At 41.1% G+C, this 20,665-nt stretch overlaps 1 protein-coding gene across 1 annotated transcript; it reads right to left on the minus strand.

Moving 5' to 3' along the window:
- Window positions 1–742: 742 nt before the first annotated feature.
- Window positions 743–20,644, minus strand: larp (La related protein). Its single transcript, XM_011143013.3, has 17 exons — window positions 18,353–20,644; window positions 8,358–8,431; window positions 8,018–8,071; window positions 7,562–7,736; window positions 7,303–7,407; window positions 6,988–7,178; window positions 6,656–6,777; window positions 6,378–6,567; window positions 5,708–6,259; window positions 5,455–5,570; window positions 4,365–4,569; window positions 4,119–4,283; window positions 3,775–4,034; window positions 3,244–3,404; window positions 2,789–3,043; window positions 2,355–2,488; window positions 743–1,778 (listed from the first exon to the last, which is right to left on the minus strand). The coding sequence occupies exons 1-17, from the start codon at window positions 19,446–19,448 to the stop codon at window positions 1,305–1,307; spliced, it is 4,329 nt and encodes a 1,442-aa protein (XP_011141315.1). The 5' UTR covers window positions 19,449–20,644; the 3' UTR covers window positions 743–1,304.
- Between the last annotated feature and the right edge of the window lie 21 nt (window positions 20,645–20,665).

A 20,665-nucleotide genomic window follows, 5' to 3' on the forward strand; every position in this document is an offset into this window, starting at 1 on the left:
CCCCTTCTTTCTCTATTATCATATTAAATGATTTCTAATTATATCAAAGAGATATTTCTCATATTTTGATCATGCTTAAGAGATTCACAAATCGACATATAACTGATGATTACAATAAGACTTATCGAGAACTATGCCATCTTACTAAAGGAAATACTTTTACTTTCATCTCTTTTCAGACACGAATTTTATATTAATTCTGAACACTTATAAAAAATATTAAGTTGTAAAAAAGATGTTTTTTTCATCAAACGTATTATATATAATTAAAGGAAAATTCAAATTCTATTTCTAATCTCTGTAATAAAAAGACACCACACATTAAACAATTGTTGTGCAGCTATAAAATATTACATCATTAATATCTCAATTTTGCACAATATTCAAGTACAATAATAGTACTGTTTGTTTCAGTCATGTCCTGTGGCACTTTTTATGTTTGACATGGAATAAATGTATATTAAAATGTATATTAGAGAGAGTAAAAGAACAAACAAAATAAGTGCAGAAGGAAAGGTTAAATTGAACGGACTTAATGCCTTATGCCGAATATGGTGCTTAATATCTGTCTATCTAGATAAAAACAGTACTTCCAATTTTCGTATTACCAATTTACTTTCTTAATGTGAAAATATAAAGTACTTCCTTTATCATGAAAGCATATATATATTAAAACATAAAATGAAACTTATAGAAGAAGGATTTGAAAAAATTTACATTATTAGATTTCTTCATGCACATGTTCGATTCTCATCATCTCTCCTTTTATTAGTTATCTGTCATCTGCCAATGCAATATAAATGTCATAAGCAATGGAGGAAAGCAAGTAAAAATAGTAAATCGTAATAATAAAACGATGTGTGTGTGTGTGTGTGTGTGTGTGTGTGTGTGTGTGTGTGTGTGTGTGTGTGTGTGTGTGTGTGTGTGTGTGGCCATGCCTCGTTATTTCTATATGTATAGATTAAGGGCTTTAATAAAAGTAGATACTATCTTATGAGTAATGTTACAATTACAAATCTAGTGTTGCGCATTTACAATTCGCGAATGCTTATATTTCGCGACGATGATCTTCGTGATCGCGAGAATCGTCGATTCCCGTATTTTTCCCTTCTTAGATCCTTCCTAGTGTGTCGTTACGCACTAGTATTCGTCGATTACTGTCATTTAACGTTCTCACGGTGTACGTTACGTAAAACACCGCACAATCTTCGAAGGCGATACGATACATTTCTCTTCGCTTTCGTAGAACTGTTTAAAGAATAAAAGTTCGTGCGCACCTCATTACCACGCCACAACTGAGTTTCTCATTTTTGGGAGGAAGAAGAAACATTTTCCGTCTTCATCGTGACGAACTTGGTCGTTTCAGGCTTGGAGTTTGGTTGAGTACGATCTCTGGCAGTGACTTGCGATTTGCTCACCACTTCGTGAGATTTTGTGCAGGAACCGGAATTGTGCCTACTACGAGGCTGCTGTTTGTTGAGATCTCGCTGGTTGTTTGACGACGATGACGATGTCGCGGAGTCATTCCATCGTCGAGGATGGCTCGTTAGCCTACCGGAACCGAAAGAACTGGCTCTATTACGAAACTGTGAATTTACAGGCTCTAGGCGTGACTTTAGCGCGTTACTACTTTCGGAATTTGTGATTGGCAGTGTGACGGTGCTAGAACCACCTGAGAGCCGACGTTCTCTGTTTGTCCGCACATCTTCGCCGCTAGCGCTTTCGGATACGCTTCTGTTGCGTTTCTTCGCAACGTAAAGCATTTCGAGTATTTGTGGCTGTAAGAAACAATGAGCATTATTAAGAATGTACGAAAGATTTGTATCTCATCAGCAAGCATTTAACCCTCATACAATCTATAAGATTGTTGCAAAAGATTTTCATCGCATCTCGCTTTACCTCTGAATATTTGGGCTCTCGTTTACTATCGATATTAAAAGATATATATAATATAATAAAATATATATATATAACATGCAAATACATCTATGTATAGTACAATTTATATCAGCAAGTTACAATTAAATTACATTGGCAACTTAGTTACAAATGGATGAAACATCTGAATGAGTTTTGATATTGAGTGATGATTTGATGATTGAGTCGGATATCAAATTGTTTAATGTAATTGTTTGTCGCAATGCTACTTTCAAACTCCACTCAAAGAACGAATGTCCTCGTGGCGTTAGCGAAACATCACGTTTGTTCTTGCACACATTTACCGTTTAACCATCACAGAGTCATAGTTAAACAACCTATTTTGTGCTAATCCCAGAAACGAACAGAAATTAAATCTGGAGTCGTTGGCCGAAGAGTACAATCAATATACAAGTAACATGTAAGAATATTCTTACCTCCACTACTCTGAAGTCTTCGATATTCTTGAATTTCGATAAGTACTCTTTTAATTTAGGATCCACGTGAAGCTGATCGGAATTCTTGTAATACTTCAAAAATGCCCAGAATTTTTCCAATCCATATAGTTGTCCTGTTAATTCAGACAATATTTAACTTGTTAGTATTTATCATACATCACCATCATCGCATACTTGTGTTAACACATGAATGTGTATGTTAGGCTTGGCGAATAACAAATTGCTCATTGTAATTATTTGTCGTGGTGCTACTTTCAAACTCCACTCAAAGAACAGATTGTGTCCTCGTGGCGTTAGCGAAACATCACATTTGTTTTTGCACAAACTTACCGTTTAACTATTACAAGATCATAGTTAAACAATCTATTTTTGTGCTAATTCCAAAAACAAAAAAGGATTATATTTCGACTCACCGCTTTCGTAATCATATATTGTCTCTACTTGAAAATCTTTGTACAATGGATGTTTGAATTTCTTCTCCAAGCCGTAACTATAAAATCTAAATAGACATTCTAGCCCGTATCGGTATCCTTCAGAAGCATCCTCCTTGGCAATAGTTCTGAATTCTTCGTACATGGTACGATTGAAATTTTCACGCAGGAAGAACGACCAAAAACGGAAGAGAGTGTTCATCTCTTGCGACTGTCCAATACCTAGCCGCTTGCGCTCTAAGAAGATATAAATATAGTATATAAATAAAAGTCTTGATTTAACAGTATTAAACAATCTTCTCATTTAGTAATGGTCAGATAAAAGTGCCTCCGCATAATTTGCTCAGTCGGGAAAAGAAGACAAAAAGAAAAGATTCATCATTTCAATTGGTCAAATTGGTAATTTAATTTATTCAGTATACTGTCGTGTGTAATACCTTTCATACAGCGCGAGTGGTACTTGTGATAGACCTGCTGAGTGAAACCGTTTTCCTTCAACAAAGCATGACTCGGATGTTGGAACGTAGGTAAAGCTTGTGGTACGCTGCCGTAACTACTCGACAAGTAGCCTTCGTTAGGACTAGTGCCTGCGCTACTCCTAAAATAATATGGAGCAGAATACAAATTTTGAGTATGCAAAATAAATTTACGTTTTCGTAGTTCGATTATATATTTTCATTCAGATAACATTTTTTCCACAAAATAATTCCTTCAGTCGGGAAAAGAAGACAAATAAGGATAGATCATCATACATCATGTTTCAAATAGATTAAGAAATAATAATTAGATATAACGCAAATCAATTAGGTCTGAAAATCAATTTAGAAGAAAAAGTTTTTTATGGACAAGTGTGGGCAAAACAAGGTCCCGTTGATTTCCTAAAAATTTACTCTTTAAGGTACTAACTTCATTCACCGAATCAATTGACATTGATAACTATAAGGCAAAAATGCGACAATATTGCATACCCTGTAGAATATGTACGGGGACGATGCTCTCGAACATCCATGATCCAACCGACATGATGTTCCACCGGAGGGTTATTGCTATGACGGGTTTTCCTCTTTCGAGGTGTTCTCGGATCAACGGATGGTCCGTCCTTTACAACAGCAAAGAAACGAGGCGCACTTCTTCGCTCTTCCCTCTCGATCCTTGATCTTTCGTTCCAACGGTTTTTCTCTGTCCTACGCTCTTTTCTTTCTTGACACTCCTGACTCGTAGATGGTAGCTGTAGGACATGTAGGATGTTGTAGTTTAACGACATTCTCGCTACAGAACGACTTATTTTCTTATTTTATGAAACTCAAGATACCTGTGATGATGGCTGGACAATTTCCAAGTCGTCTTTAATAGAAGGAGGTGGTGGTGGTAATTCTGGATTTGCTTTTCTAGGAGCTTTTGGTGCCATTTTTTCAAAGTCCTCTTGACTAATGACATTGATGGTCTTGTAACTTCCGATAGACGACGATGAACCATACTATTTTTAAAACAAACTTGATTTATATGAGATTTATTTAATCCTTGGCTACTAAACATGAAAAGGAAATTACAAAATTACCCTCTGACGATCTTGCGTCCATAAATCTTCTTCGTAACAAAATAATCCGTCATTAATAGCCCGCTCCAAATCTCGACTCATTTTTACTCTCGTTATCCAGTCTCCGGTTCTGTCATATCCTTCGTGTTTTGGAACTCTAGACGTTTGCGTGACGATAATGATTTTATTGATCTCCCTATCTGATATATCGCCTTCGTCATCAGATCTGTAAAGTGTAACATATTAGTATCACTTGTAAATGCATTAAAAACGTATAATAGATTTGAATTATAATGGATATGTACTGATCTTATTTCAGTGCTGCTTTTAGCTTTAATGTTCAAAGACAAAACAATACTCACCTTGTGTAGAACAGAATAAAGCAATTGAAACTCGACGATATTTAAGAAACTATATTAACACATTGTCGACGGAAGACATAAATCGGTATTTTCCGGTTTTCAGACATTAAAAATGCGAAATAATAATTCACATCTTATGCCATTCCTGTTATCACCATTACTATGTGTATAATAATTATTATATTTATTTGATTATGTGTTTGTAACATAATGGTTTTATAGACCCTCCATTCAATTTTGTGACGGAACTGAAGTCCGATCCGTATCGCAATATAACGTCAACAATGTGTTAAAGTAAAACTGTCTCGTAAAATGAGTTTCTTAGGAATTCATTGAAACTTGTGCCATATATACATATAAATATTAAATACAATTCTCATACAATTAGAACAAAATTGATTGTTCAGGAGTTGAAATATTTCCAATTAAAGTGAACATTTTTGTTTTTTTTTTAAGTTACATATTCATTCAACATATTTCATTCTTTAATTCTTATTATTGTTACATTATATACCTACATATGTATTGTTATATACATATGTATTGTTGTATACATATTGTTGTATATTTATATTTTCAATTTTTATCTTTTTTCTAATTTTATCTTCTTTTAATTTTTTTTTAATTTTTATTTTTAATTTAACTAATGTTATCTTTTAATTAACCAAATTTATCAATGCACATTACAAATCGTCGAGTTTGTCATTAAGTAAATGACAGTAGTGTCAACAACTTTGCATTTAACTGACCCATCTGTTTCATCCATTTCCTCGTCGAATTTAAAATGCAGTACTTCTCGTTCCTCGCTTTTATTAATATCTGGGTTCCCTTTCTTCTTGTGCGGCTGTTTAACTTTTCTTTTCACCTGCAAATCATTTATTTTTATGGATTTCGTATATTCACATACGATTTACGATTAAAATACCTTTTAACACTTAACTTAGTAATATATTGCATAATGTATCATAATTTAGGAAATTATGTAAAATACAAACCAATTACCTTTTGCCAATTGTCGTCACTTGAATTTGATTTTTCGTTTTCTTGGTCTTCTGACGAGCAATTTAAAATAGAAGAATGTGTCGTAGCTGGTAATTTATTGTCTTCCTTTATGAGAGAATTATGACTCGAAATAGAAGTTATAATGATATTTGTTGGTTCGGATATTTCTTTTGCTTTTACAGACTGCTCTTCATTCTTCGTTTCATTACTTTCGTTCGTAGTTGTAGGTAGGTTATTACTATTCACTGTCAATTCCGTCGGTATAAATTCTGGCACATCAGGATTTAAAGGCTCTACCAGGGAAAGAATACTTTCCGATTCATTACACGTTCCTGGCATCGGAATGGTATGGTCAGTTTGAAGAATAAATGGAACTACAATGGGTTCAGGTATGCTAGGTAAAGGCCTTGCTGCAGGATAAAATTCACTTTCAACTACATCAGGTATTATTTCATTTTGAAGTGGCATAAATAATTCCGAAGAATCTGAAAAGAATGGTTTGTCCGCTGTATCTAGGATAGGCCATTTTGATGGATCAAACCTTGTTCTAACCTGAAAATAAAGAATTTATATATTATTTGGATTATTGTTGTGCCATCGATTACATTATAATGTATTAATGTTATAATATATTATTTAATTTATTTTCCACTAAGTAATTTTATCATACCTTGTACCCATCTACTAATTCTAGTTTATCAGATTCCATAATTGCCTCTGTCACTAAACGTACATCCGTAGTTAAAGTTTGTACACGATAAAAGGATGCGATCAAAGTGATAGGTAAAAATCCCTGAACATCCATTTTACGACGAAGGAAGAAGTCTCGCATAAGATTTTCCTCGCTAAAGTAATACTCTCTATGAAAAGAAAAAGCGATATTATCCTAATGTTATATGCTGAATGCTAGGTATATGCTGGAAAAAAAAATAGAGAGAAAGAACTCACATTTGTTTCCGTATATATTCCTTTAACGTATTAGTATCTAAGTTAAGGTAATCGCTGTAATAGTACGTCCCTGAACAATGCCCCATCATGTATGTAGGATCTGGCTGTTCGTATTTAAGCATCTGAAGTAGAAAAAAGCAAACATCATGATATATCTGTCGTGGAAAAGTTTCGAGTAACAGAGACATACAAGTTTTACAATCAGTTCTACTTTCATTTCATCTCCATCAAGTTTGTCAGAGAGATTCCCAAATGTTAACATCATTTTGATCAAAATGATCGTAATTTACGATTATAATTTAAGCTTCGACATCGAGTAAGATGGAACTTACTTGCACGTAATCCGTGCTTGCATAATTCTGATACTCGTGATCCTGTCGGTGTCTGAAACTACCGCTTCGTGCGCCACCACGTCCGCCGCCGCGTCCTCTACCTCTGTAACTCCTTCCACCGCGACTACCTCGATAGCTATTGTATCCTGTCGATCGGTCGTAGTCCCTCTCACGCCACGTTTGTTCACCATCTATTTGTATTACACGATAATTGTAATTATAATATTTAATTATGTAAGCACTTAATTGGAAGCATGAAACGCACAAGTTCCCGCTGGTTAAAGCGACAACTCCGTTGTGCGCAAACGATTTTACCTTCACTGTTCCTTTCCCTCTGATTCTGATACTTTGGCGACCGTTCACGTTTACCATGATTTTTCGTCAAGTCGATATTCAGCTTGACCCATTTTTGCTTGTTCACTGTAAGAAGAGCGCGATTATTAGAGATCATATTTCACGTTTACGCTTCAAACATGAAACGAGCGTGTGAAGTTTCCACTGTAAGAAGATTGTTATATATTTGCCATTATCTTGTCGCGCGCGATCTACGTGCAAAGATCGTCGACCATCTCACCTTTCCTTTTCTTTTCACTATTATCCATATGTTCGTCACTATCGTCTTGGCAGTGGTTCTGCTCCTTATTCTCCTTCCCCCTGCTTTCAACGTTACTGGTATTGGTCTCTTTGGAATTGTTCGGTTCAACCATCAAGGTACCATTTTGCTTCGGCGGTGATGTGATTGTCTTTTTCTAAAACAGAATATCGTTTATAAATATAAATATTCATGTTGGACAAAATGTAATACAGTTTGTGGATTAAGATAAAAGAAATGGCACGCGGAAGGAGAACGTGTACAAGTATCGAGTGATTTTCAGATGTGCGATGAACTTTTTCACCTGAAATAACATTAGAAACTTGATATTCCTCTAGCAAAAATTCTACACTCACAGATCCATAGATAGATCTGTAAGCTCTAGGTTTTGCGTGCGTTATATAATCTGTATGTCGAGAAAAATTCAATCATACGCACCTCTCCCTGTGTTCCCAAAGTTGGCCAATCTCCGATGTCTGTAAAGTCACTTGCCTGCAGCAATGATGCGATATATTATTTAATATTGACGCTGCTGATTTTTATGATTCTCTTATTTAATATATCTCTGGTGTAATATTATAATATTCTTCACAGAACTGTTGTTTGGCATGGAAAATTATTTATCATACACTATAAACGTGATTATCTAGCTCTAAAACTGTCATGTAGATAAAAGACTATCTTTCAAGTTTGCCGAATAAAATTGCGTATAAATGTCATAAAATATAGTTCTTTCCCGATAGAGAACGGGCACATTAAAATAACCGATTGCACGTACCTTTTGGTTGAATTTTCTCCTATCTCTGGGAGCTTTGACAATCGTAGGTTGGACGCTACTATTGACACCATTTTCTGTACGTAAAGAAAAAAAAATATGTACATATATTTCATTATAAAATGCATTACATAAGGAGAAATATCTTAATTATAATTAAAATTATATTCAGGTTACTTCGCACAAAGAGTATCCTCAAGTTTCTTTTCGACGATTCAATGAGATTCAATGTCCATAAAGTGGCTGTATGGAGCCGCATGTTCTTACTTATTAAAAGGACAGAGTTGTTAACATGAAAGAAAGGAAGAGAACATAATTGCAACGAACCGGTCGTAACGGAGAAGTTTGCAATAATATACAAGGTCGATTACAGAATTTGATATTCCAGACCTCGTTAAAAATTTTTCGAAAGCTACCCCCGCAAGTAATTATATCCTTATCGGCCCCTTTATAACCTGTTCCAAACCGCGTGACCTCGATTATCTTCGCCGCGCACAGGCGTGTGTGTTTCTCGAATATTTTTATCTGTAATATCCGACACGTCAGACCGGAGAGGGGAAACGAAGTGAATACACAGCACGAAGCGCGAGAAGCCTAGGACAAAACTCGCTCTCTTTGTAATTTACTATCGCATCATTCACGTGCGTACGCGCGCGCTGAAAAATATCGGTATAATCAAGCGTGTTCTCTTTTTTTTTTCCGAAAATATTTCTCGGTTGCTTTTGCAACTACAGTATCATAATTACACACCATAAATTATTTTACGCTGATGAATAAAGCGCTCCTATTAATTGTTTTTCAGTACTTAGGCAGTACTACTTCAGGAAATACGAAACACTTGCCACCATAAACGAAGCGGCAAGGTCGTCGTAATAAAAATTAAGATGACATGTGAACCATTTATGAGTCATAAAAAACGAAGCGATAAATTACGTACGTTATTCATATAGAACGTGCGGTCATAGATAGCAATAACTATACTAATATCAATATCGCCGTTATATATGACATGTTTCTGCTACTTACACGTGTTCTCCCTCAAAATTACGATTTCGTATCATTTAATTATATTTTTTTACCTCATACTTTTTCTTATCTGCCCGGAGGCTTTTGCGCGACCGAAGAGTCTGTACACCAACATTGCTACTGCCATTGACATACGTATGTAATATATTTCAATTCCAAGAACTCGCGGAGAGATTAGAAAGCTTTTTTACACGCATTATATATTTACAAATTATATATTTATATTAACAACATCAGACAAATAAAAGAAGAAAAATTGTCGAGCGTAGTCTCCAGTCGATATTCCTGGGTTTCATAAGGTTTCACGTAGCGTTCTTTCTAGCTCTTATCGACTCGACTCGACACGACTCGAGGTTCGTTTCTTCCGCTCCATCAAGTGCGAGAGAGAGTCAAGAACGAGCAGATGAATAGCAGATGAATGCTAGAATTCAAACTGAGAGAGCTGAGCGAAACGTGAGCAAGTTTCACGATCTCGATTAGAGTCTGAATCGCTTCATCAACGGCGGCAAATCGCCGCCCGATTTTGTCTTGATGCCAAGAGAGCCTCAGAGGACGCTGATGCCGGAATATAATCGTGGCACATTGCCCTGAACCCGATTGCCGAACGTATATACAACTGTCCGACGCCGACGATCGTGGGCGATCGAAAACAATAAACAACGGGAAAGCAAGCGCGATTAGAATTAGAACGTTCTTTCCCCAGGTGAAAAATACGAAAGAGAACGGCGGCGAGACTGCCAACGCTCGCCGGGGTTTTACTAGGCATTTCAGGAATTGCGCTCGTGTTGCTGAACAAGGATGCGGTAATGCGTACGAGTAACAATCGAGAGGTGCAAAGCGATCTTACGTAAGCGTCTCGAGCGCGCACGACGCGCGTACGAAATTGCGTACGGAAAAAGGAAAAGGATAACGCTCGTTAGCTTGTGGGTGTCGCTTGTCGCAATAAGTCCAAGTATTGACCGTGTCGTAAAAACTTCAGCACTCGCAGAGAACATTCGTTTCTGTGACGCAACCGTGACAGACGATGATAATAATCGTAAGCGGCCTAACGAGAGCGATAATATAGAGAGTTCCATTAAGAAGACGAACAAAAACAAGTTAATGAAAATGTGGCTGACAAAGCGACGCTCCGTAGAAACGGAGGGGGGGAGGAGGGATCTGTTATACATTCGCGCTCGGTTAATGTTAACACAAGTCATGGTTTATTTAGCCGCGACTGAAAGTACCACCAAGTCGCCACCTACACTTCGACATTGCGTGTTTGCAATGTGCATAATGAGACAACGATGATGAAGCCAACTCACGTTTAACAGTATCGTTTTCGCACTCGTCTATCTTCATCTTGTCGCGTGGACGACTTCTCGCTGTGACGGCAGCTTCGACGACAATCTTACTCGTTTTGGCCCGTATCGCGCGCGCGGAGCTCCAGTCTAATTAAACTGCGGTTTTAATTGCGTCAACGACGAAGACCGGCGGCATGGACGGTTCGTTACGCGGACGAAAATTTCACAGCTTCGCGCATCGCCGAAGTGAGATGCGCGAAGCTGTGATCGTATTGAACATGTTGTAATCGCGCGCGTGATTATCAGACTGCGATATCAAGGTCGAGCGAGAACCGCGGACTTCTGAAATCTATATATATATATATATATATATATCTCTCTCTCTCTCTCTCTCTCTCTCTCTCTCTCTCTCTCGGTATAAATAAGGAGACGATTTTTTTCAAACTAACCGGGCAAATCACCGCTTTTTCCACGAGGGACGCGAATTCCTGACTAATTGCCGATGCAACGAAATCGCGCGATCGTAGCGTTACTCGAATTCCGTCGGCGCGCGAACTGACACTTCTCGACTATCGCGTTTAAATGCGTCGCGCGTATGAGATCCGACGACGATGCGTTCAATGTATCGCGATCGATGCCAAAGTCGCGATTCGAGCGTCGACAAGCCACTGAGAAGCGAGACTGGCTCGAGGAGCGATCCAGTGCCGAAGAGGCCGGCAACGACGACGATAACGACGATGACGACGACAACGACGGTGGAGTTCGAAAGGACGGAGAACGAGAATACTTTCAATCGCTCTCTGCGCGCCAAACAACGCGCAGAGCGATTGTGATCTCCAAACGGATGGCGAGGCACAACAGGTATTATACAGGATGTAAGTGCAATTGTTGTATCGCGGCAGATTTTCTTGTCCGAAGTGAGAACGATTTGTTCTCTGGGAGGAACAATTTCAAAACTGCGCGAACGACCAAGAAGAGAAAGAGTTCCTGCAGAATGCGCTTCATGCGATGCGAATGCACGATAAAATTATATGCGGGCCAGCTGCTCGCGATTTATATTTGTTCAGTTATTACTGAGCAAGGACACTTATTACATTCGTATGAAATAAATTGTCAGTTAGAAGGGTGAAGGACGATAGGAATCGTTCGCAACGAGACTTACGCGATGTCGGAGGGCGAAGTCGTGGAAAGTATTCCGGCGGTTTGATCAATTAGTAACCAGGCAACGTGACGTTAAACGACATCATTTCCGGTCAACCCAAAGTGTAAAATCCCGAGAATCGTTCGGTTCAGCCCATACAGGATGTCCGGAATCTTTTGGGAAATTCAGATCAAAACTGAGAAGAAAAACCAAGTACCATTTTTTGCAAAAATTGCAATTTTTAAGTTATTTATGATTGAAAATAACCACAGGCTCTAGAGGCTTTTTTGAATTGACAACTTGAAAATTTGCGTATTTATTTACGAAATAGTAAAGAACTTTTTTGTCCAGAATGACTTAATCTACAATTATATGACGGTTATTGTGTCTAGCGATAGATATGAGTATATTGAACTTTGAACTCTGAAACTTGAATCTGTCGCTAGACACAATAAACGTCGTATAATTGGTTAGATCGTTTTGAACAAAAAAATCATTTGTATCATTTTGCAATAAATACGCAAATTTTCAAGTATTTTCAATTATCAATTAAAAGGGTCTTTAAATGTAGTCATTTTCAATCATTAATAACTTAATAACTTCTTGCGATTTTTGCAAAATGGTACTTGATTTTTCTTCTCAATTTCATCCGATTAATCTTTACAATTTTTTTCCAAGAGATCCCAGACACCCTGTGTACTTATTTACGAAGCTACAACATCGAATAAAATTCGTGCACTCGCGCAAGCTTGCGCAATCACTTTTTCCGTGTAGTCGATTATCGAACGTCGAAACATTTCCCCGGCCAAAAGAATTGCTTTTCGCAATCACTTCGATATTAAGATGTGGTTCGATACTTTGAATTCGATCACTTTCGCAGATCTTTCGAAAGTGACAAAAATCTCGAATACGTATATTCAATCGCCGTGGCGATTCTTTTCGGGCCGCTTCTTTTCGGGCTTCTAAATCCGTTCGCGAGCCACTCGTGAAGTAATCGTGGAAGAGACGAAAACGAAGTGTCCGTGTAAATGTCTCTCTTCTAAAAATATACGGACATGGGAAAGATAAAATATATGTTTATATTATGCGTATGAAAATGGGAGAATCGATAGTCGACGGTAGAGAAGCGTGCAACATTCCGACATTTCTTTTTTTGGAGAGAGGAAGAGCGAGTGTTGTCGCTGCTCGAGATTGTAATTGATTTGTACGACATATCGCGAAAGAGAAGCGAATCTCGCAATGTCTCCGAAATGATTTTTTCTGTGAAAAAGTCGGACTTTCGTAATACGAAAGCGGAATAAAGAAGCGATATTTCGCGAAAAGAGATTTATTTTATTTCTCTCTTTTCTCCATTGTTATAATAAATTGACAAGTAAAGATAGAGAAACCGGAAATTCAAAAAATTATGAAACTTTGTGTGGAAGTAAAGTAGTTCATCCGTAATGTAAAATTTTTTTAATGTAATGTAAAATTATTTTTTGTTCATGCGGAATTCCAGTTTGAGGGGATGAAAATACTCTTCGAAAAGAAAAAACCGTTTTCATCTTTAACGTATATCTTTTAAAATACAAGGCGTATGCAAAAATGATTTGTATGAAAGTTGTAATGTATTTCATACTCTTTGCAGCCGTGTGTTTTCAGATTTTTTAAAATTTGAGGAGGGCGGATTTCAAAAATTTTTCAATTTTGCAAAATCTGAATACACAGTTGCAAAGAGTATGAAATATATTACAACTTTCATACAAACCAATTTTGCATATGCCTCGTATGTCAAAAGATATATGCTAAAAATAAAAATGACTTTTTTTTCTTTCGAAGAGTGGTTTCATCCCCTCAGATTGGAATTCCGCACAAACAAAAAATAGTTTTGCATTACGGATGAACTAATTTATTTCCACACAAAGTTTCAGAATTTTTTGAATTTCCGAGTTTCATGTTTCCTTGTGCGATGTTGACTCCGCGCCACGGGACGTGCAACTCGTCGAATATTCATCGGCGCTACAATACAGCTTCTCGAGTGATCGGATCGTATTGGGAAATGTTTTAGTAGTGACTCGAACCGATCGTACGCGAAAGATATTTACCCCGGTCGAACGTTCTAACTCCTATCGCGGCATTTTGACCGTGCGAAAACAGGTTTCCCTTCTCGTGACTCTCACTTTCCGCGACATATTTTAATGTGGATCGAACGCGTCGGCAAGATTGACCAATTGCGGTAAAATTCCCAAAGCCCAACCTTCCTTCTCGCGCTCGAGATTAAACATGTCCGATCGTTGAAGATCTCAGCTCATTAATGCGATCTTCGTGAATACAGGACCTTGAATTCCGCAACAATAGAGATGAGAAGAAACAAAGAACAAGAAAGCCACGCTGAGACAAAGTTGGAAAAAGATAGAGATGTTTCGCCTTATCGATTCTGAAATTCACGGAGCGGAGTAACGAGGAAGTTAAATCACGAAAGGTGGAAGAGTTTGAGAGGCAATCAGATCTCGTAGTCGCGCGATAAAAAGAGACGAATTACTAGAGATTAGAAATTGCTTTCAAATTACGAAGATGAGAGGGAGCATGAAAGAGAGAGAAAGAGAGAGAAAGAGTGAGAGAGCCAAAACGTCTGCGACCGCAGCCAGTCTACGATGAAAACAAACGAAAGGACACGAGTCATCATTGAAGAACACGCGCGTTCCGTTATGAGCGCACGTGAGAGCGTACGACGTAACATTAAATGTACTTATGGAGTAAAGCAGTTTAGACTTTCGAGTGTTTCAGAATTCCGCGACGAGTACTTTATTTTCAAGCTAGGACAAGATCTGTTGTTCTCAGGAGCGCCGGACAGGAATGAAGAGATTAAACATCGTGGATCATTTCTCGTTGATTAATAGGAAATTCGATAATTTCTATCGATAACATACATGAGCCAGATTTTTCACCGTCCTTAGAAGATTACGGTCACGCTTTGTTATGCTTGGAATTTACGATAAGATCTTTCTTTTTACCGTACCGATGCTGCACTGAGGCTCAATTTTTATTTGCCGCCTTAGCGCTCAGTTGTGTGCCTCGTTTCATTTCAGAGACAACAATCTGGCTGAGTCGAAAAGAACACAGACGCGATGTTTATCCGGTTGAGTATAATATCTATCCAGGATGTGGGTCCAAGACTGAAACCGGACTATTGGCAGATAAACAGGCTGCTGAGATAAAGGACTTGGAGAACCTTCAAGATTTTCAAGAACTTGGATGGCGGCACGCGACAGAGTTCACGCTGGCGTCGTCGGCGTTTTGACTTAAATTTAGCCGAAAAGATATAACACGCCGAGTGTGCTCCTGCTCGAGGAGGGGATCGGAAGAGGAGGACAGTCTGTATGTGTGTCTCTCTCTCTCTCTCTCTCTCTCTCTCTCTCTCTCTCTCGGCAGGAGCCTCGTGCTCCTCGAGCCCGAGAGAAATTCGCTACGAGGAATCGGCGCGCGAGAGTCCGCTTACTCTGTCGCCGCGGCGGAGTTGACGATCGAATCGAAAGTTCGCAATCGCGCGCACCGACCCGATCCCTCGGACGAAAGTGAACGTGCGTTCGAACGAACGGGCTATTAAGTAAGACGCGCGCGTCACACTACGGATATATTCTCGTAATAGCGCGCGCGCACCTCTCGTGACTCGCGGCGCCGCGGCGCGGCGGCGTCTCCGCTGCGCCAGGGAGAAAGAGTGTCAATGTCGTTGCCCTCGCTCCTTGCGTTCCCCAGCGCAGCGTAACGCTCGTCCTGCGTGCTCGATCGCTGCAACAAATGGATCAATTGCGTGGCTGCGTAATGCGCTGACATGGCGACTGCCGCGGATTCGGCGGCGCTCCCGACTCGCGCCAGGTGTCGCGCCGCAAAATCGCGGTGGTTGCGTCGAAAACACAATGCTGTCACATGTTTGATAATAATGCCGGGAAGTAAGACTTGTCCCCTCCATCTCTGACCGCGCCGCTTTGCCACTTTGCGTCTTAGCGAGATGTCAACGTAGCGAAAATTAAGGCCGGTTGTTCCAACTTCTTGGTAAGTTAACTGATAGTTAAATCATACGTTTAATTCTTCGTTTTTCTTTTAATTTAGACAAAGACAGACGTATGATTTAACTATCAATTAACTTACCAAGAGATTGGAACATCCGGCGGCCCCTAAACTTGCGATTAGGAAAGGAGGAAGGTCTGTGTACTTCTACGAGACTCCTTCGGTATTTCTTCGACCGCTTGAGAGAGATGTTAGAACTTGTATATTTCGAAAAAACGTATATGTCGAAAAAACGTAAATGTCAAAATGTCAAATCACAATGTGTCATCTGTATGATGAGATGTTTTGAAGTGAGATGCGGAGAAGTGCGTTGTAGTAGTAGTAGTAAAAGGTAAAGAGAGATAGATAGATAGATAGAGAGAGAGAGAGAGAGAGAGAGAGAGAGAGAGAGAGAGAGAGAGAGAGAGAAAAGTGGCTCGCCTCGCGAAAAGTCATCTGGAATTCTTCGATATGCAAATCGATCGGCGAAGACAGCATGTCGATCTACCGATGCCAACATGGACATTTCGGTGCCACGTATATCTGAGACGTGTTAGCAGCACAAAGATAAGACTCGCTGCTGGTCGGCCGCTCACGCGGTACGTCATTTTTATTATCGCGATTATCGACGAGTCATATATCGATACGCGCCACGATGAACTTGGCTCTCCCATTTCGATGATTCGACTCTTTGAGACCTCTGCATCTTGTATAATTATTATTACAAGTACAACGAGATAAGCGAAGATTCGCGCAGCAGCGGAATCCCGTCCGCCGCTGAGTAAATGTTGCGTTTCTCCTTCTTTCTTCCTCACGTTCTCGCGTGTTTCTATTTTCATGTGCCTCGTTTCGTAATATGTACCTCCTCACCCGATACAGACCTCCCGCACGGTTTGTCGTGCAGCTATCTCGTGATCTCGAAGCGTCCTTTTAAATATCTTCGAACATTACAATCTAACGATGCATAATCCTACGACATAGCACATTCATTTGCTTTAATCTCGCACGTACATAGATGGATATGTAATTGGAAATCCGATCCGATAGGAAATGTCGATGAGTAGACGTTACTTTAGTCACGAGCCACTAGAAAAATTCGGTGAGTAAGAATTTGCAGGTGTAAACAGGTAACGCGACAGCTTGTTTTTCAATTGTACATAAAAGTTCATGTTAAAATTTCGAGAACCATGAAAACGCTTAATATCGAAAAGTGGGCGATCTATTTCTAGGAAATATCTCGCGAAATCGAGTACACCCAGGTACCGTTCCTTCAATTTCAACGAAGCACGACGAAGTGCGGCACATTGCTGCAATAGAACGAAAGATTTACGCACATGTACACAACAAGAATTATGTAAGTGCTATCATAACAACCTTGCTGTCGAAAAATTTGGAGAACGGTGATAAGATTGTTTCGCAATTGGAGCAAAGATAATTGTAAGATAATTTGCGAACTGTCTGGAGCCACATTTATTGTCGCTATAGTTAATATTCTCCGGGGGAAGACAGGTACTCAAGTTGACTATTTAAACGCTCTATCGTTACTATAACAGAATATTTAACTCTTCGAAATTTTTCCATAGATATTTAGACGTAAACTTTCTAGAAATTTTCCAACAGATGTCCGTAACAAAAATGTTATAAAATCGTCAAGTATATTTCAAATTTCTACAACGTGAGCGTGCTTTTTTTTTCTTTTAAATTTAAGGATAGAATTTATGACCAGCTAAGAAAGTGCAAGCTATTATACAAAAGCTATTACAAAAGTTAGACATTACAAAGAACATGACAGGCTCAATACCGATTAAAGCCTATCCTTAAAGGCGAACTTTAAAATGCAGTTAAAAATCTAAGTGTAATTTGTCATTCTTCGACAATTTACAATTTACTTCTTTGCCCAAGTTGTAAAATACGTCTCGAGGCTTTTACATATTTCAACAGTTCGAAATATTATGCCGGCCTTTGTAAATGGATCGGCCTAAGCGCGATCCTCGCAGGTAACAGGAACGTATTTTTCTTTCAAAGTGAGTTTAACCTTTCTTTAGATTTTTCTTTCATATATGATAAGTCCCCTCGATATTTCGAGGCTGTCTGTGAACAAAGCATCGAGGACTTTCCGGCAAAGTAAATGCAATCTGTCTCCAAGTTTATTCTTCTACGGCCTACGTAATAAATCTTTTTGTTAAAAATATTGCAGAATCACGTGAAAGAAAAATGAAATAGCTGGTTTTCCGAGGCAAACGCATTCAACAAATTCGGAAAAGGGCAAATTCCGAAAGAATTTCGAGAAGTACGAATACGAAGGAGAAGACTTTCTCCACAATTTTTCTACATGCATAAGTAAATGCCATGTATCAATAAAAATGGATAATATATAAGTGACACATATAAATAAATAAATAATACTTTCCCAGACTTTGTCTTTGTTTCCATACTTAAGAGCATGAATTTAGAAGAAATAAATTTAGAAAGAAATGAATTCAGAAAACGACTCTTTGACTCTACTCGATAATCCAACTCACCGGTGGTTGCACCTTGCTGCTGTTGCTGTTGCTGCTGCTGTTGCTGTTGTGGCTGCAGCACCCTCTTCTCCCTGTCGCTCTGCCTGTCGACCTGCATGGTCGTGGTGAGGACGCTAGTGGAAGCCAGCGTCGCGGTGGCGTTTTGCGTCGCCGGCGACGTTCTGCTCTTCGTCCAAGGGTTTACCGCGGGCAAGGGTGCTTCGACGTACTTGATGGGAAGTGGCTGGGGCGCCGATTGCGCCTCAGCCTCGGCATCCTGATCGTCTCCCCGATGAGTCTCCCTGGAACTGTGCTCTGTGGCAGCGGTGGTAACAGCGGCAGCTCCGGCGGCAGCGACGACGAAGGTGACGTTGCGATCACCACGTTCCTTGTGCGAGCGCTCATTGCTGCCGCCCCTACCGACGCCTCCGGCGCCGGCGCCGGCGCCGACTCCGCCGAGACCACGTGCTTGCTGCTGCTGGTGACGGTTGTTGTCGCGTAACCGATGACGCTCCCGGTGATGGTCTCGCTGATGCTGCTCGCGCAATTTCTCCTTACGCCGAGCGCTCTTCGGCGCGACCGTTTGGAACTCGCCGTCACTGCCCACGTCGCCGTTGTTCAACTGCTCGTCGACGTCATTATCGCGCGGCGACGCAGTCAGCGCCTCCTTACGGACGCCGGCGATCGGTCTGTCCATGTCGACGAAGACACTCCACGACATATTCGACGGACTATCACTGCGAAAATGTTTGTCCGAACACTTGCTCGCAGGCTGTGTCGGCTGACACCGGCCGGTTCTCTGATAGGACTTGCCTCTGACGACGCTCGATGCCATCGTTGACGTGGTGGTCTGCTCCTTCACAGTTGTCGTCTGCTGCTGCTGCTGCTGCTGCTGTTGCTGCTGCTGCTGATTCTGATGTAACTGACGCTGCTGCTGCAGCATCGTTGTCACCCGATTAACCGACTGACCACCCATATTCTCTTTGTTGTTGCCTGTGCACGTCTTCGCTCGGCTCTCGATGCCACTCTTCGGGTTCAGCACACTGGCGTAGGACTGGCCGGGGCCTTCCGGCCGTTCGCTACCGCTCTGCGCGCCACTGGCTACCTTGGCCGCCATCTTGCAGGCACACGAGCAAAAACACCGTGAGCAAAAACACGAGGTTCCACGGAGTAACCGCGCACGAGGTCGCACTAGTGCGCACTCGATCCGCGAGGAATTACCGTCGCGTGTCCGGACTCGCCGCGCTCGCGGGGGAGCTGGAGCGACTCGAGCTTGTCGCTTCTCCTTCTCGGGAACGGTTGATTCGCGACGCGCGCGCGCACGCAATTCACGCAGCAGACACGGCGGATCTCTAACCTCCACTTCACAGTCTCGAAGCACAGAAACTCTTCATGTCTCTACTGCTAGTACTACTGCTATCGTTACTATTACCGCTACCGCTAGCTGCACGTCGCTGACGAGAAGACTACTCGTGTCGTCGTCGGTAGGGCAGAGAAAAGACAGCCTGCCCGCTCTCGACTCTCGGCTCTTTTAAGCGGTCGCGCGCGCGCGGTCACCTCGCACGCGATGAATCCTCACACTGACTTTACGCACTCAGGCCGCAAATCCGACGCGCTGCGCGACGAGACACGAGGTACACCGCACAGGCCCGACCTCTACGACGGTGCGCACGTTCGATCGCGGCAATGAAAATCGCGACGCACGAGGCGCCTCGTGCTCACTCTCCGGCGTATGGGGTTAGGCGATTGCGCGCTGACTCTGCGCTTTAGCGACGATATCGACGAGCCAACGGCGCGAACTCGCCGCGATACGCGGCGATACGATCGAAACTGCGTCTTGCCTCGTGAATCTGCCCTCGTACGGACGAACGAACGATCGTCGTCGCACCACCATACGACCGTGACTTACTGCGACAGCGCGCTGGTAGCGGACAACGGCGCACACAGGCTGCCACACGGGCCGTGTCGTGGCGTGTAGGGTCCGGTTTTTCTCGGCGGCCGCTACTACTACTCGACCCGTAAACTCGCCACGGCGTTACCTTTCTGTCCAATACGATCGCGTACGATGCTCACGGTGGATGCGCGCGTCTACCAGAACCGGTGTGGCATCGCGTTACCGCTTGCGATTACGTAAACACGGCGCATTTTCGGCGAGAGCCTTTTCCACGAGAAAGCGGTGCGCGAGACACATGTGGCCCACTGTGGCCAACGCTGGCGAGGCATCTGTACAACACGAGAATGGCCCGCCCGGCTTCCGGTTTCATCGATCGCGCTCACCGCACGGCAGATGGCGCGACGGACGCCGCCGCTTCCACGCTTCCGATTTCAAACGAG

This window comes from Harpegnathos saltator, unplaced genomic scaffold, assembly GCF_003227715.2.
Source record: "Harpegnathos saltator strain DR-91 unplaced genomic scaffold, Hsal_v8.6 scaffold180, whole genome shotgun sequence".
Taxonomy (NCBI): domain Eukaryota; kingdom Metazoa; phylum Arthropoda; class Insecta; order Hymenoptera; family Formicidae; genus Harpegnathos; species Harpegnathos saltator.

Coding starts and splice junctions, on each gene's coding strand:
- larp (XM_011143013.3), bottom strand. CDS start 19,448: ATGGCGGCCAAGGTAGCCAGTGGCGCGCAGAGCGGTAGCGAACGGCCG. Junction 8,432..18,352: donor GCAGCAAGGTGCAACCACCG/GTGAGTTGGATT, acceptor CTTTACGTACAG/AAAATGGTGTCAATAGTAGC. Junction 3,405..3,774: donor CCCCGTACATATTCTACAGG/GTATGCAATATT, acceptor ATATTATTTTAG/GAGTAGCGCAGGCACTAGTC.